A 16,622-nucleotide genomic window follows, 5' to 3' on the forward strand; every position below is an offset into this window, starting at 1 on the left:
TAAAGATAAAAAGGTAAATTTAAAGTTAGCAAAATGTAGAAAGTTGCCTTGCGAGTTGATAATGCTAGTGTAGTTCAGGTGTTGCAGGCTGGAAGAACTGTGCTCCATCTTGGCTAGGAACTGTGATATTGTCAACCGCATTCGTCACCTCTTGGCTAGGAGCTGAGTGGTTTCTGTTGCCCATATTTACAGGGAGGCTAATTCGGTTGCTGATGGTTTAGCCAATTTAGCGTTTAGTCGAAAGTCTCGATTTGAATGACATTCACACGTGCTTTCTAGCATTTCTTCGAATACTGCAGGAGAGTTGTTGGGGTCTCATTCCCTCGCTTATTTTCAGGCTAGTTTCTTATTGTTTTGGTTATCTTTCAAAAAATAAAAAAATAAATATAGAAAGGCTGTTATTCTTATTGGACCGATCCAACAAAAAAAAAAAGTGTCCTATAAATTAGGACGGAGGGAGTACTGTTTAAAAAAACGAGAAAAAGAAATACAAAGAAAGAACATAACTTCACCTTAAAGGCGGGAAAAGCACGGGATATTGAGATTGTAAGAAAATGGCGGTTTGGTCATACCCAGATATGTCTCTTCAAGATTTGATGAAAATGGTGAAAGGGTTTATAGATATGTTGATTCTTGCTTGTGGGTATCAATCATCTGGTCGTCTTGCTCACTGGGATTCACATAACATCAAGAAAGCGCTTCAATGGGCTCTCTTTCTTGAACATGTAAGTGCCTCTTTAATCAAACGTTACAAACTCCATTATTTTCATTGTTGTTAAAACTGCGTGTAAATTGCTTTGTCTGCTAAATTCTTGAAGTTGCCGTTGTGCCCTTATATGTTACTCTTATCTTATTAGTTAAGGGGCGATTTTAGGTGTAAAAAATGGGGCACGTGAATACATGGTCTCTCCGTAAAATTAGGTATTTTATGTATATATTTTCTAAAATTAGTATAATACTATTTGCTGGAACACATGCTATAAAAAAGGTAAATGGTGCACCTGGTTGAAGATTGAGTTATTTACCTAGAGGTTTCGGGATCAAGCCTTACTTAATAAACTTTTCCTTTTTTTTTTTTTTAAGTGGTGAACCCATGTTCCAGAAATCCTAGATTCGCCTCTGTTAGTACTCCCTTTGTCCCGATTTATGTGACACTTTCGAGACTCAAAACAAGAAAGTCTTTTACTGCGATTTATTCATATGCCCTTTAAATATTCTAAATTGTTAATTAACGTGACTTATAGTACTTTTTATGTAGTTTCTGAATATGTAAATTATTTTTCAAAAAAAACTTAAAAGATTGTATGTCCAAATTCACGGTCAAATAAAGAAGTTTGACTTTCGAAACCCGAACTATGTCACATAAATTGCGACAGGTGGAGTATAATGGATCTACAAATTGAGACAATAATTGTATTCTCCTTTCAACTCAACCTTGTGAAAAGCCCATAGTTGGTTCTAAGTTACGGAATCAGGGGCGAAGTCAGAGGGGGTAACAAAGGGGGTCAATTGAACCCCCTTCGTTGAAAAATTGTACCATTTTTTTTTTTTTTTTTTTTTTTTGCATATACTATAAGTTGTTAATCTCCTTGACATAAGAACTTCATACATAGTTGTCCCGACTAGTTTGGGATTGGGGTGTAGTTGGTTGATTGCTTGATTCGTATTATCTTAGCTGTCATTATCACTAGTTAATAGAGCTTTTGGTTCTTCCTTAGCCCATTTGCTTTTTCAAGTATAAAGGTCTCAGTTAGGAAAGAAGGGGGGAGACAATTCCTCAATTGCAGTTTGTTTCCATGAAAATTATACTCCCTCTGTCCCAATTTATATGAAGTTCTTTGACTGGGCGCATAGTTTAAGAGGAAAAGGAAGACTTTTGAAACTTGTGGTTTAAAACAAGTTATAGAAATTTCTATGGCTATGAATCATCTCATTAAGGGAAAATTGGGAAATTAAAGTTAAATTGTTACTAAACATTGAAAGATGTCATTCTTTTTGGGATTAACTAAAAAGGAAAGAGTGTCGCATAAATTAGAACGGAGGGAGTAGATGTGTTTTTTTGATGCTAATGTTTGATCAATGTCACGACTGCTTAATTGTGCTATTCCGGTGGAAAACAAAATGTTGATGGAAATGCTAAATTTTCTGTGCTTCCCTGTTACCTTCCTGGAAAACGGTTGGTAGAAAAAAAATTGTAGCTTTCGTTAATTTAGACGTCTTATTCTGTCTTTGCATACAGGTGATGAGGGACCTGAGTAGCTCAGATGACTACAGAGAGTCTTTGAAGGAGCTTGATGCAGCTTTACGTGAACTGACCTCTAATCCACATCTTCCTCAGGTAGTGCATTTGTTACATTCCCTGATAAATAATTTATTAGTTTTGTTTTTAATGCTTTGTATATCTCTAACTTCATCTATCAGTTTCTATTATTTCCTGTTGCAACTTTAATAATACTGAAAAGAGGAAAGGCTCCTTGCTGTTAATATTTTCAACAGGGTCTAGCACATATTTGCTCGAAGGTCCTTAGCAAAGCGAGTGAATTCATGCTAGAACATCTCATCAGCGTCTTTCCACTGAGAGATGAACACCTCAAAGCTTTACTGACTGCAACTCTTGAGATGGACTTTCACATGCACCAGAAGACAGATAGTAGATCTCTCCTTGGAATTTTTGAAACCTTGATGTGTAATACATCTAAAAGCCCCGTTCCTAATGAGAGAAAGTTCCTAATGGAGGAATCTCTAAACTCTTCTTCAAGCGGACAAGCTGATGATTCAATCAGCTGTGGGTTTTCTCACTTCACTGCACAAGCACTTGAAAGGAGGCAACTAACGGTTTCATTGATATCTTCAGCAGAGACAGGTTTGAACATTTTGTCTAGTGGCTTAAGAGATCTATATGAGAGGGAGGATGACAATGCCTTAAATGTAAATATGAAGCATGCAACAAATTTCATGTAAGTGATGTAGACACTCTATCTATTTAACTAACATGAAGGCACTTTTTAGGTCTGCAGTTAGTGTATCGGCTTTATGAATTTCATAAGCATATGTGTCTTTTCAAAGAAATTAAAAGCAGAATGTCTGAGCTTCTTCTGCATCAGGACGAGGGTTGGAGTAGTTTCGTATCTTGTTTTTTTTGACTTGTTTGGGTTTATTTCTTAAAATAGAACACTTTTCAAACTTCAAACCCTTTGAAGTAACATAAAAAACCATAATGCACCTTACCACTTGTCATGAAAAGGAGCATGTTGCTCGCATCCCATAAACAAGCTGGATCCAATATGACGAATAATACCGTAGCACCCCTGACCCTCATGGCCAAAAAATTCTTATTGCTTAGTCCACTAGCATGTGTATTCACAACTAGATGCAGTACCTCGGAATAGTAACTCGTAAACGACGGTTCAAATTCAGTAAGCTGTCTATCATTATTTCGTGACTTCTAACATGCAACATTAAACCCAGTGAAATCCAGAAATTGGGGTCTGGTGGAGGGTAGAGTGTACACTGACCTTACCCTACTTCTCTATAATTGGGCGGAGAGGCTTCAGTTAAAACCTCCTAAGCTGTAAATGGTGGAGTTGCAGAAGTATTTTTTTAAAAACCTCGATTACTGCCCTTGTGACAGAATGTGATCATGTGTACATATTTTTCCTTTCTTCTTACATGAGTAGTTAAGTATGTACGGACCTCATTTGTAATGCAGCAGAAAATAAAGTCTCTTCTTGTTAATGCCCCAAGGACTGAAGAAATACCAATCGGTTCTGCTGTCTGGAATTCTTGGAAATCAAGAAGCCTATCATATTTGCTTGACAAGAGAACTATTAGACTGGTCTCAGGTGCCAGTCTTCTGTTTTCTGCACCGAAGAGTCAATGGATTCAAGTGTTTCAGCGGATAGATATATCATCTCAACTTGAAGATAGTTTGCGCGAAATAGTTGTAAGTCAATTTAGCTATCTTTCATAGCATTCTCTGGTTCAAACCTTCTTTTTTGGAAACATTTTTATTTTATATTTTATGACGGTGGCGTCCGGCCAGCTTGCGCACCTCGATTATTCCACCCGATACCTGCTACCTCCCACTAGCACAGTTACCGTGTAACTCAACCAACCAAGTAAAACAAGTTCTTTTCTTTAAGGTCTATTTGGAAACATATCAAGATAAAGAATAACAAAGGGTCCTTAGATTTTTGTAACATCTAAGATGCCGTACGAGGTGAAAATCTCTGTAAGAGCAGTGGCGTATATGTTATCGCTATGATTAATTGATTATCTAAATGTTCAAGTGCAGTTGAGATAGTGGAAGTGTTGTTGAATTTTTTTTTTTTTTTTTTTTTTTTTTTTTTTTTGAGGAAGGACTGGAACAGTTGTGCAAGGGTGGTGGGGATTTTCTTTCCATGGAAGGGGTGGGGTTGAGTGGGTGGTTGGGGGACTTAGTAGCTACTAAAGATAAAACCTATTTAGTCATTTAAGCTATAGACTTGACTTAAGAAAAAAAAAAAAAAAGGGAAGTGTGTTGTTTATGGTGAATTAAAACAGATTGGTAAGTTCTAATTGCCATCGTCATCGAAGCTTTCTTTTAACACTTACACAATACTTAAAAAAACTAATTCAGTATTTTAGTACTCCTCTGTTTCTGCTTGTATGATGGTGTTTGGTTGGGCATGGAATCTGAAAGACTAAATTCAACATGTGTATTGTACTAGCAGTAGTGGAAACATATATTAATGATGATTGAAAAGTTAGTTTAATAAAGAAACATCACATCAAAATCTAAAATCTGCATAGTTAAATGAATTTGAATTCTTGAAGTCGTGAAAGTATATAGAACAATATTATTAATGGAATGGTATGAAACAATTTGGGACATCCCAAAATGAAAAGAGAGTTAAATAAATTGAAATGAAGGGAGCAGTTGTTCTAAGTTTTTTTGTTTATTGTTTTCTCGGTTCATAAGCTATTCTGAACCTAAAATCACTTGGAGGGAAATTGTTTCAAAAGATTACAAATTCTTACATAATAGAAAAAAATGATTAATACAAATGACACTAACTAGTTGTGCTGTTTGTTATGGTGTAGGGATAATGGTGAGATTTTAGAATCGTAATTTGTGTCAAAAGACAAATTAGCTAACAGTGGAATTAATTGGGGGCAAATAGAGTGGAGTGGATATACAGAATTCATAATCTGAAATACTTTGGGATTGTGGCGTAATTGATTGATTGATCAATATAAGCTATCTCAAACTGTAAGGCTACACCACAATTACATTGATGCAGCAGACTGCTGAAGTTGCATCAGTTCGTTTTGTTCTTTTGGAGTATATGCATGTTTAATCAACATCTGTTATTCAAGCGCTGTTCTGTAAAAACCTATTTGGTACATGGGATTGATTTCTTTGATATCTAAAAACAATCTATTCAAATTGAATTGTTACACTAACTGCTGCTGCAAGTATTCTTAAAAGGTAATTACGTTGGTTGGTTGGGCTATTCGAAGTATGCGATTTTCTTGATGCAGCTAGATCTTCTTTGAGAGGGGTAATTAGACTGATATATGACTAGTTTACTTTGTTGAAACCCAACTTCTGCAGGAGCTCATGTTACTGGGATGTGTAGTGGATAAATGGAGTTTTCTGATTGACCGTCTGATGTTGACCTCTTATGAGTTTGTCACCACTTCGAGGTTATACAATGAGGTGCATAAATTTGTACAGAGAGGTTGTAGAGAGGATATCATCAACTCCAAGGTAATTATTTCTTGGAACGAAATCCCTTCCATTTTATAGTAGCAAGAGCTGCACGTTAAGCCTATTAAAATAACGCTGCAATGGTTTAACTGAAATTGATAGTATTATTTGTTTGTCATATGTGGATTACACAGCTGTATAGATCTAGGTATAGGTTAGATCGTTCTATTTTTTCCTTAATAATTTATTTTGTTTGTTAGATTATCCCACATTGGTTGAGGAAATAGCTGTTGTCTCCTTATATGGTTTTGGACAATCATCATCTCACGACGTAGGCTTTAGGATTGAGTTAGGCTCAAACTCTATTGTCTTTACATGGTATCAGAGCCATACCTATTTCTTGATTCACCCAATTTCGGCCTGTTTGTTATATTCTTTGTTTTCTTGAAAACTGTTAATGTTATATTCCTCAGCATTAAGGACATGCTAGAGACCTCCAAAAAGTTTCAGGACCAAAGAAAGGAAAAACAGAGAGCATTTGCAGAGAACCTAACAGATCAACTAACTGTTCTACATCCTCTAGACTATTTTCTTTACACCAAAAGGATACAGTACAGTTCCCTTTCACTTACAAAATGGAATTAAACCTATCCTCAAAACGTCTACCATTTCTTTCTATTTGTTATATTCTCCATGCTCCAGATATTCATTCCCGGTCGTGGGGTTGGGTGGGGGGTGGTTTAGATTATCTCGCATTGTTGAGGAAGCGGGTTGTTGTTTCCTAAACGGTCTTGGACAATCCTCACCTCGTGAGCTAGCTTTTGGGCTTGAGTTAGGTCCAAGCTTCCAAGGTCCATTTTCTTTACATTGTCTATTACATTCTAATGTACATACATCACTATGGGAGGAAAACAAAGTTCTAACGTCATGGACATGGTTGTGTTTAGTTAGAAGAGATAACATTCATTTGAGAACAATGAAATTGAAACGTCTAATTTATACTGTGCAATGAAGCAAATCTATGACGTATCCAGCTATACTTAAACAATCATTTTGTACATACCAGGTAAGGTGAGGTTTACTTATTTGTCGTGTTCGTCTTCATGTCACACATTTCTGGATAGATGTACATTATACCCGTTTTGATCTCTTTTTGAGCAAAGTCTTGTATCCTTTTTGATTTTGTTCACTTTAAGTTTTCTTTTTAAGTTTATCACCTATATCTCAAACGGAAACTATACCCTGTACAAGTAGCATTCACAATATTGCAAAACCACTTAACCAGACGAGAATGTGAACATTCACCTTAAGATATTCAACTTGTACTGCTCTAACATGCACTGTATCTAAATTTTACTCTAGATCTTAGACTATCTCTCTTGTGTTAAACTATAAGCAAAGTGTGTGTTGTTAGTCGGTTTGCATTCATTCAATTTTCCACATTATGAACATTCTTACATTATTGTTCTCCCTGTGGATGGTTTTATAGTGCTTTTCTCTTTTTTTTTTCTCTTTTTTTTTTTTTTTATAAATAGGAAAAAGGAATTATTGAGTACCTTGAAGTTTTCTTACACAATCGGCTACATCTCTTGTGGGAACTATCTCCAGTGCTAGCAGCATTTGCAATTCCTTCGTGGTATACCTATTGAGATTCATATCTGTTGTCTGTTGAGACTTCTCATGACAGTAAAGTGATCAATCCTTTTACACTAGTCAGCTTACAGACTTTATATTTTTCTGAGGTTATCAATGAATAGCTGGTTTCATTAATGCAGGTCAAATTTGTTCAGAAAATATCTGACAGAGCTTGACAGTCAAGTTACAGGAGATTTTTCAGTAACTAGGTAATTTAAAGCTGTCATGTTACATGCTTCAGTTGGTTATAGTGATTTTTCAGTTTTTTAAAATTTCTTGTACCTCCGCTTCTTATCTTGGCTGCTTTATTCTGCTGATTCTTAATTTGCTCTTTTCTTTTATGCAGATCCTGTAGTAGTTCTAAGGAAAGGAAGGAGCAGAGAGAATGTGGGTTTGCGATGATTTCTTCCTATCATTCTGTATTAATGTTGTATGCACATTGATTGACTATGACAATATCTTGCATAACTATGAGCTGAAATGTTTCACAGACTATTTTATATACTTGTTGAAGGCCTTTCTGCATAACATTCAGTTAATTTCTTTCATGTGGCCAAGAATTTTACTTAGTTCAAGTTTTATTATTAGGCCCAAGGGAACAATTTATATTATTTCTGAAATTCTTTTTAATTTGTAATTACCAGATTTTGAAAGGAAATCTGGAATCTTGGTAGGTGGGTTGGATCAAATTTTCATTGTTGTTATAGTTAACTTAAGTAGATAAAAGTCTTCAGGCATAAGCAACCTTTCCTGTTTCAGTTACACCTAGCTATAGGTAATATTACTTACCTTCTCTAGGTCTGGGGGGTTTTCTGTGTTTCCTGCCATTAGGATAAAATTTATACCCTTATCCAATACTTATTTAGAAGCTGGACTATCAGCTGCTTTCTATTAAGGCTGATTTGTCTATGACATTATTCAATATGAGATCACTAAGAGTAAACAAATTTTGCTGGTGAACTACTGGTAGGTGATACCTTTGCGGGCATTATATAATTTGTCTCTGGATATATGGGTTTCCAGAGACCATGTAATTAAGTTTGTTTGTTTCTGCTATTTGACTTATCATTAAGTTTGTTTGTTTGTTTGTTTTTTTTTTTTTTTTAATACGTTAGACAGAACATCTCTTTCTATTTGGAGGATACTACGTACTCTCAAGCCTGATTTATGTTCAACACTTTGCAGGTGATGTTGCTGAGAGAATTTGGTGCCTTCATGTTTGTCATGTTGGTGGTTCTGGTGTAGAATCTAGTTCATTTAGCGCTTGCCAATATTCCTCTTGAAGGCGTAATTGGTAAGCCTTGCTTTCTTAAATGAATTAATTGTGACTATTTGTTTTTGTGCATTGTTTGGAATATAGCCAAAACATTCTTGCCATTGAGTTTCAACTATTAGTAAGGGGGTCACACCGTTGGAAGAGCCTAAGTTTCATAATTTCATTTTTAAGGGTGATCAGAGTTGTGAAAGAATTTGGATGGCATGTAGACCCTTAGTCATGATAAAAACCTAACCAGATAGTATTTCTGTTGTTTCTTGCCGTGTTTGCTTTAGATGGAGTGGACAAAGTATCAAGAACCATACATGAGGTCTAGCGAGTACAAATCCCAATGGACAAAAACACTGGTGATTTCTTTTTATCTGTCTGGCGCTTGGTGGATAGAGTTCTCTCACCTGGACTGTACTTTAGTGGGAGGTGGCGGGTATTTTCGTGGAATTAGTCGAGGTATACGCAAATGGTTATTGGAACTTGCACCACGGTTAGCCAAAAAAAAAAAAAAAAAATGAAGAAAGAAAACCGTTCTTTGTCAAACTTCCTTCGCTTCCTCGTCTAATAGGATTACAACTCACTTCATGTTGACTCCTTGAATTAGGATCATGTCTTATTATATTAGAAGGTAAAAGGTTGAAGTTGGATCTCTTCTTCATTCATAAGCCTCAATTTTTCTAATAAATTATCTTTCTCTTATCCACTTAAAGGAACGAAGAAAAGAATAAGTAAAAGGTCAATAAAGCAATAAAGGAAGCTAAAATTGCGAGAAAAGTGGAAAACAGAGAGATGCATTCAAAGATGTCGAGGCGTTTTATGACACAAGTATCCCGTTATGATCTTTTTTTCTTTACTTGTTTGGACGTTCGTCCTTTCAATCCAATGGTCTATAATGAATGAGTTGGCGGGGAGAACTCTTTTTTTGGCATAAGAGCTGAGGTGAGCCTTCCCTTGACATCATAACAGGCTCCTGTCATAATTATATTAGGTAAAGAAAATATCACGGGCAATAAATGGAATGTGCTGGTAAGATTGTATCTAATCCTTGATTAGTGCCTCCGTACAAAAGAATGATGTCACATCAATAGGAAGAACCTTTTGTTATCTTTGAAGTTTGGACCGTCAGGACCTACAAGAAACGACACGCAGTTAGCGCGTTTGGTATGAGAGAGAACCACCTCCACTCAGTGCATATGTGAAAAGGACATCCAATATCAAAGAAGCTGATGCCAACAGATGGAATATATACACTTGAAAAGCACAAAGATTATTATATTCCTCTTTAAGCATTCCATTAAAACTGTGGTTTTTGAAGTCCCATAAAACCAACAGAGATCTACTTTCTTATGTTGGTAAGCAGGCGAAGGTCGAAAATCTTTATGAAGGGAAGTTCAAAGAAGATCCAGATGTTGAAGTGGCGCGGACGGAGAGTTGCACATAGCAGCTCCGATGTTACACTGGTTAGTGTTGAAAGAAGAGCACCCCTGAATTGTTTCAAAGGACTTTACATTGCTAGGCCGTTATATTGGAGGTTAAAGTCGCAGTGGAGGCAACTTCTGTCATGGGAGAGAAGTTCTGTTCGCTTTAGCTATGATGCTTACAGCTACTCTCAGAATTTTGATGATGGATGTTCCAAGGAACATCGTTCACCTTTAGCTCCTCAGTAATTTTCATCTCTTTAGAGCATTATAATCAACAATTAACGAAAGAGTTCCCGCTTCAGCTGCCTGTTGAAGCATGAAGAATGGCAGATTGCTCCTTCCTTCTCTTGATATCAGGACTTCATCAGTAAAACAATTTAGCAAGTCGAGTAGAGATTTTGGTCATGTTTCCATTCCATGAAGTTTTACAGTCAACGTGTTTTTATGAATTATTCACTTGAGCATATGTAAGCGATTAAAAGTGGAGGCTCTCTCATTCCCAGCTTATTACTGTATATATATAAGAGCTGGATGAACTTTATCAAAAGAAACTTCTGTCAGAAGTTTGATAATGCTAATAAGCTCTATTTCTCCATTTTAGCATAGTATGTTAGTATTTTGGTTCGATGAACTTTGTCAAAGGAAAATAAGTGTTTGAATAGCAAATGTGGGCCTCAACTCTATCTTGTCATAGCTCTTTTCAAGGCCACAGTTTCTGGGATTATCAATGGAATAATATACACCCCTTCTTAGCATAAACAAAAGAGGGGGTCGGGGGATTGGGGGTGGATACAACCAGTGAGCCAGGATTTTTCATCAGGGGGTTCAAAAATATAAAAGAGTAAGAAACGAGAAAGCCAAGCGGATTCAACATCTACTATTTATACATAATTTTTTTTTTAACCTTGTGTATGCATGATAATTTTTTGCCAAAGGGGGTTCGGGTGAACACCTTGCCCGCCATTTGGCTCTGCCCCTGGGTACAATGTTATCTTGTTATATGATTTTGGGCAATTTTCACCTTATGAATAATTTTTGAGATTGAGTGAGATCAAATGTATTACTAATATTATTTAACATTTTTAATAAATCTTTTGACTCTTTAGGTCTCTAATTTTTCACGCTTTACAGAAAAGAAAAGCACGCTAACAGGGTATCATTTACCATATTTCATCATCCTTTTGATCATAATAATGGCTAGTGGTTATATTAGATAATATCTGAGCCTGTTTCCTCAGTCTAAACGATCACAATCATTAAGGGAGCATAATTAGTGTATCCCAACAACAAAATCCTAATTATTATTACTGTCACACTACCAAACTATAAAGAGTAGCAAATAAAGTTTAATTCGTTTGAACAATAAATGGAAGTCTAAGCTTAAAGTTTGAATAATTTAAATATTACATTTTGTTGAGATTGATAGAGATGTAACTAATTACAATTGATCTTATATATAAAGCTAAGTGGACAAAGAATAAACGAATTAGAACTACTGCAATAAATCATGTGGCAAAAGGTGACTAATACTCGATGTAAGCCCCACTCAGAACAATTCCATGACTACCATGGCAATATAATGGATACCGAATGATTAAAGTGAAAAAAGTTGAGTTGTATTTGTCAAACATGAAACTGTTCTTTCAACGAAAGCAGACCAAAATCTACCCCATGGCACATGTGACGCATCATTGATGCTTTTGCAAATCCTTAAGAAATTAAATTTAATTATTTCTGAAAACATATCAATTGATTGAATCCTTAATAAAAGAAAGAGATGTTATGTATAAATCACTCACACATTCTTCTAACGCTCTCGATGTTTCGTTACTAATAATATATTCTTACAACACATATTTAGTTTTCTCCTTTAGCAAAACACTAAAATGGGTAGACAACTAGTGTTCTTTCTGGTTCTCACTAGCCTATTAATTGGCTTAGGAGAAGCAGATCATTGGAACATCTTAAATTCAAGAAAAAAGGCAAGTAATGTTGTTGGTGCTAGAACAAGTTTGAAAAATTACTGTGAGAGTTGGAGGATCAATGTGGAACTAAACAACATTAGGGGCTTTGAGTTTGTTCCACAAGAATGCACACATTATATATGGAAGTAGATGACTTCAACTCAATATAAATCAGACTGTGAAAGAGCCATTGAAGAAGCTCAACTCTACTTGAGTAATCACTGCAATTTGAAAGGTGATGGTAAAGATGCTTGGATTTTTGATGTTGATGACACCCTTATATCCACTCTCCCATTTTTCAAGAAACACAGTTTTGGGTATGTCCTATTTCTTTCTACTTCCACTTCAATATTAAGAGAGATCTGCTTTTGTTATCCGTTACAACTTACTAATGTTACTCCATAATTTTAGTTATATTACTTCTTTCATGGGAGATCAGTTAAAAAAAAAAAAATAACACAAGAGATCTGAATACAAAACACATGAGATTTCTGTAAGGTCATTTTCTTTATTACTACTATATATAAGTGTCAATAGGGTTTTTTTTGTAGTCCTCACATCCTAAAAGCACCCTATAGCAATCTTACATGTGGGTGTTATGAATTGTTCTTGCATATTTTCATTTTTTCATTTTTGTCTCATTTATTACTAAAGGCCACTTCCCATATGGGCTTTTATAATTGGTAAACTTTTTTAAAAATCTCTTCTAGGTGCTTATTTGATTATTCTTCTAATCCATATTATATGGGGGTTTTAATTTTTATATTTAGTTTAAAATAAATAATTATTTATATAACTAAGCAGGTATTATTTTTTTTTAAAAAAAATTACCCTTATTTCCGATAAGTGAATTGTTACATAAGTAAGAACTATTAAATTGATAGCATTTAATTAAAGATATTTTAGTCAAGGGGTGAGTGATTTTTTAAAGGGTGTGGCCAAACTAAAAACATCATATAATATGAACTAGGAAAGTACCTTTTAAATTATTTGTTCTTAAATTGGTATAATTTAGGTAACTTTGGCGCCAAATTTTCTTTTTCAACTGAAGCATTTATTAGGTCTTACTCTATATTTAAACATATCTCACATAATATACTCCTCACCAACATTTCCTCTCAATTATTTTAAACTTCCAAAATTGTACTTCTTTTGTGAGATCACATATGCTTACAAATACAAAAAGTAAAATTTATTGAATAGTGTTGTATAGTATTGAAGATGAAGGTAGCATTATCAGTCAAAATTGAATTAGCATTATAATCATATTTGATTAACTAGGAGCTAATCCTTTTAAGCATAAAGTATATATGAAGAATTAAATTAATTCTTAAGAAGTAATCCTTTTATTAATAAGCAAAAAATAAATTAAGTACGTCCCTTTGATATTTGCTAATTTTCATACCAAACTTGCTTTCTCATAAATAATTTTTGTTAAAAATTATCCAATTTATGACGAAAAAACTTTAACAATTATGAAAATTTATGGAGAAGATATATTTAACCTGCAATTACATTAAATTAATTATGTAGTAAATATATGTGACACTAATTATACTTATTTGATAAAAGTTACGTACCATTCTTATATTTTGAATTTGGGCCCGGGCTTATCACGGGCCTACTGCAACTAGTTTAAATTATAAGTGGGCATTACAAACTGTTACCGCACAGTCGCACACATTCCTTCTCCTCAAATAATAGTCATTTTGGAATAATAAATTTATTACAAGATATTTGATGTTTTAAAAAGAAGTCATTTATTATTTTCTTCTATATATATTCTTGCTGTTCTATTTAGTGGAGTTTTAATTAAGTTAGACTATTACGGAGACAAAATATGTAATTTAAACAAATACACCCTCTTTTGTGATTCGATTTTGTCATGGAATTAAAATAGGGGAGAAAAGCTGAACCTGTCTAATATGGAAGGGTGGATGAAAGAGACAACTGCACCAGCATTGAAACATGGTCTTAAACTCTATAATGAGATTAAATCAAAGGGCTATAAAACATTCTTGATATCTAGCAGAAGAGAATGCCTCAGGGATGCCACTGTTGAAAACCTAATCAAGGTTGGTTACCATGGATGGTCTAGTCTCATCTTGAGGTACATATCTTTCTTCAAGAATTCTTCTTTTAGTTTCTAAAAGTATTTTCCTTATGATATATACACTGATAATGTAAAGTTTTTGCACTATTAGGATATAAACGAGTTATTAACTGCATTTTTTGTCGTTCAGGCTGTCAAATTAGGATGAGTTTAACATTTAATCTATCGACGATATAAACAATTGTTTACATTATCAGACCCTCTTTAATATAGCAGATAATTTATCCTATTTTTAAGATTACTAATCTCCTTTTTTGGATAATTACTTGTACATTTCTTTTCGGTCACTTATATTATACCATCAGGTCAGCTTTACATGTTGTAGCAGGTATCATGTGACATGTCTTATTTTCAAGATTACAAATTTCACATTCTAAAAAAACTACCTTAGATATCCTTTTGCCCTTTTGCATGACCTGATCGTAAAAAAATTATTTAACCGATGTATATAACTTTAATTCTAAACTCAATTAGGATACTTGTTTTAGATCATTTTAATCTAATGGTGCAAAAAAATTCACACTATTAGTATACATAAGTTAAATTCTTTCTAAACATTATTAACATTTTGCTAGAATGAAATGAATGCATTGATGAATTAGCCTAAAATTTGGATTATGCCTTGTGATAATATGTGTGCATTTAGGGGTCTTGAGGATGAACATACAGGAATACAAAACTATAAAGCAGAGGCAAGGAAACAACTGGTGGATGAAGGTTACCGCATATGGGGATTAATTGGTGATCAATGGAGCAGTTTTACTGGAACCCCAGCTCCTATAAGAACATTTAAACTCCCCAATTCCTTATATTATATTTCTTGATTAATGGACTCAAGTGAAATCCTTTTTTGGGCTCATGTTGTCATAGATTTTTTTTATTTTTCTTGTGTGATTTTGTTTCCCATTTCAGTCCATTGCATTGTGGAATGAAACTAAAAACATGTTAAAGCCAAAATTGGCCGGCTGGTTGCTGCTATACATAATATTTTCCCCTACTGTGAGAGTTGGGAACCAAATAATGGCGAAAATCAATTTATTTCTATGAATTTGCTTGTATGGACTTCATTTTAATAGGAAAAGAGGGGTTAATTTAAGAGAAAAGACATCATTTGACCCTTGAACTTGGCACGAAAACTCAGTTTAGCAACTGAACTTAACTTGTATTTATTTACCCCTCTTAACAACTTTCATCTCAATTATTTATCACCCTGAGAAAATAATACCACTCTCACAATGGGAGGTGTATTACACTCGCGCCACGTCATTGCCACATCATTGCCACGTCGTTGCCACGTCATTGCCATGTCAAAAATTACTAACCCTTCAATTTTTGATTTTCTTTTATTATTTTTTCTCTTTCTCTTTCTTCTTCTTCTTCTTCTCCTCCCTTTTCTCTTTCTTCTTCCAACCACCGCCGCGGCCGCCACCACCACCGCCGCCGCCGCCACCACAAAATCCCATCTTTGTCATTCAAACCTCCATTATCATCAACAAAATATATATAAGAATTCCAAGCTGAACGGAGAAAAATTGAGGCTCAGATCTGTGTTAAGCTCGGGCAAAAAGAGAGTCCAATAATGCCATGGCTGAAAAAACCACCAGCCCTAGTATTGCTTTTCTTCTCTAAAACTGAGAAGACCATACTCATGTATCTACATCTAGCATCTAAAAGTATAGACAACTACAACAACATTCTTCATCAATCACCATAATTCGAACGATTAATACAAAAAAAATAAAAAACTCAATGAGGAGGAAAAGAAACTCACAGTCATAGACATGTTGTCCACGTCAGCATCAACATCGTCGCTGGTATGGTAGATTGAAGAGACGGCATCGAAGACATCAGGAGGTAACGGAAGGTTTCGTGAGAGGAAGGAGATAGAAAGAAGCTCAGAAGTGGGTTTAGTGGAGAAGTGGGTTAGGGCGTCAAATTCCAGTTGAGACCGGTCCAAGAAATTGATCCGTTCACTTCATCATCATCTCCATTGCAATATTCATCATCAAAATTCTCCATTTCTACCACACTATTGCCACCTCTTTCTTCATCCGGGAGAATAAAAATGCACAACCCAGATCGTTTTTTTCACAAAAGAGAACAAATGCGTAGATGGGTCACTATATTTGAGTTAATAAACAACTGGATTTGAGGAATCTTGAAAAAAAAAAAAAAAAGAGGAAGAGATTGTGAAATTGTGCTATAATTAATTGTATGCGGAGGTTTGCAGGTTTGGGGAAAAGAAAGAACAGAAAGAAAGAGAATGGAAAAGAAAAGGAAAAGGAAAAAAATCAGAAAAGAAGTTTAAAAAAAAACAAGATGGTGTAGAAGATGGTGGTGAGGGCGGGGTTGTGGGGTGAAGAAGAGGGGGCGGGGCGGGGCTGTGGGGTGGGGTGGAGAGAAAAAATAATTAATTATTTTTTAATTATATATTATTTTTATTTTATTTTTTAATTTTATATATATTAGCGGGCCCGTCTTTTTATATTTTTCACTCTCTTAATTTTTTTTTACTTTTTTTTTTTGCCAC

General features: G+C 34.7%; 1 protein-coding gene and 1 pseudogene across 3 annotated transcripts; both read left to right on the forward strand.

Annotated features, from left to right (window-relative positions):
* The first annotated feature begins 272 nt into the window (after positions 1-272).
* On the forward strand, positions 273-10,098 carry LOC132050444 (uncharacterized). 3 transcript variants are annotated; one of them, XM_059441693.1, is made up of 10 exons: positions 273-725; positions 2,240-2,338; positions 2,497-2,957; positions 3,745-3,943; positions 5,597-5,752; positions 7,228-7,328; positions 7,468-7,536; positions 7,674-7,714; positions 8,513-8,621; positions 9,305-10,098. In XM_059441693.1, the coding sequence occupies exons 1-9, from the start codon at positions 555-557 to the stop codon at positions 8,608-8,610; spliced, it is 1,395 nt and encodes a 464-aa protein (XP_059297676.1). In that variant the 5' UTR covers positions 273-554; the 3' UTR covers positions 8,611-8,621; positions 9,305-10,098. The 3 variants fall into 3 exon arrangements, 2 of the variants coding, with proteins under 2 accessions (XP_059297676.1, XP_059297683.1); XM_059441700.1 differs by having other exon boundaries at positions 276-725; positions 9,955-10,094; XR_009413418.1 differs by lacking the exon at positions 9,305-10,098 and having other exon boundaries at positions 275-725; positions 7,228-7,378; positions 8,513-8,543.
* A 1,616-nt stretch (positions 10,099-11,714) lies between these two features.
* On the forward strand, positions 11,715-15,089 carry LOC132069227 (acid phosphatase 1-like; annotated as a pseudogene).
* Positions 15,090-16,622: the final 1,533 nt, after the last annotated feature.

This window comes from Lycium ferocissimum, chromosome 1 (genome assembly GCF_029784015.1).
Source record: "Lycium ferocissimum isolate CSIRO_LF1 chromosome 1, AGI_CSIRO_Lferr_CH_V1, whole genome shotgun sequence".
Taxonomy (NCBI): Eukaryota; Viridiplantae; Streptophyta; class Magnoliopsida; order Solanales; family Solanaceae; genus Lycium; species Lycium ferocissimum.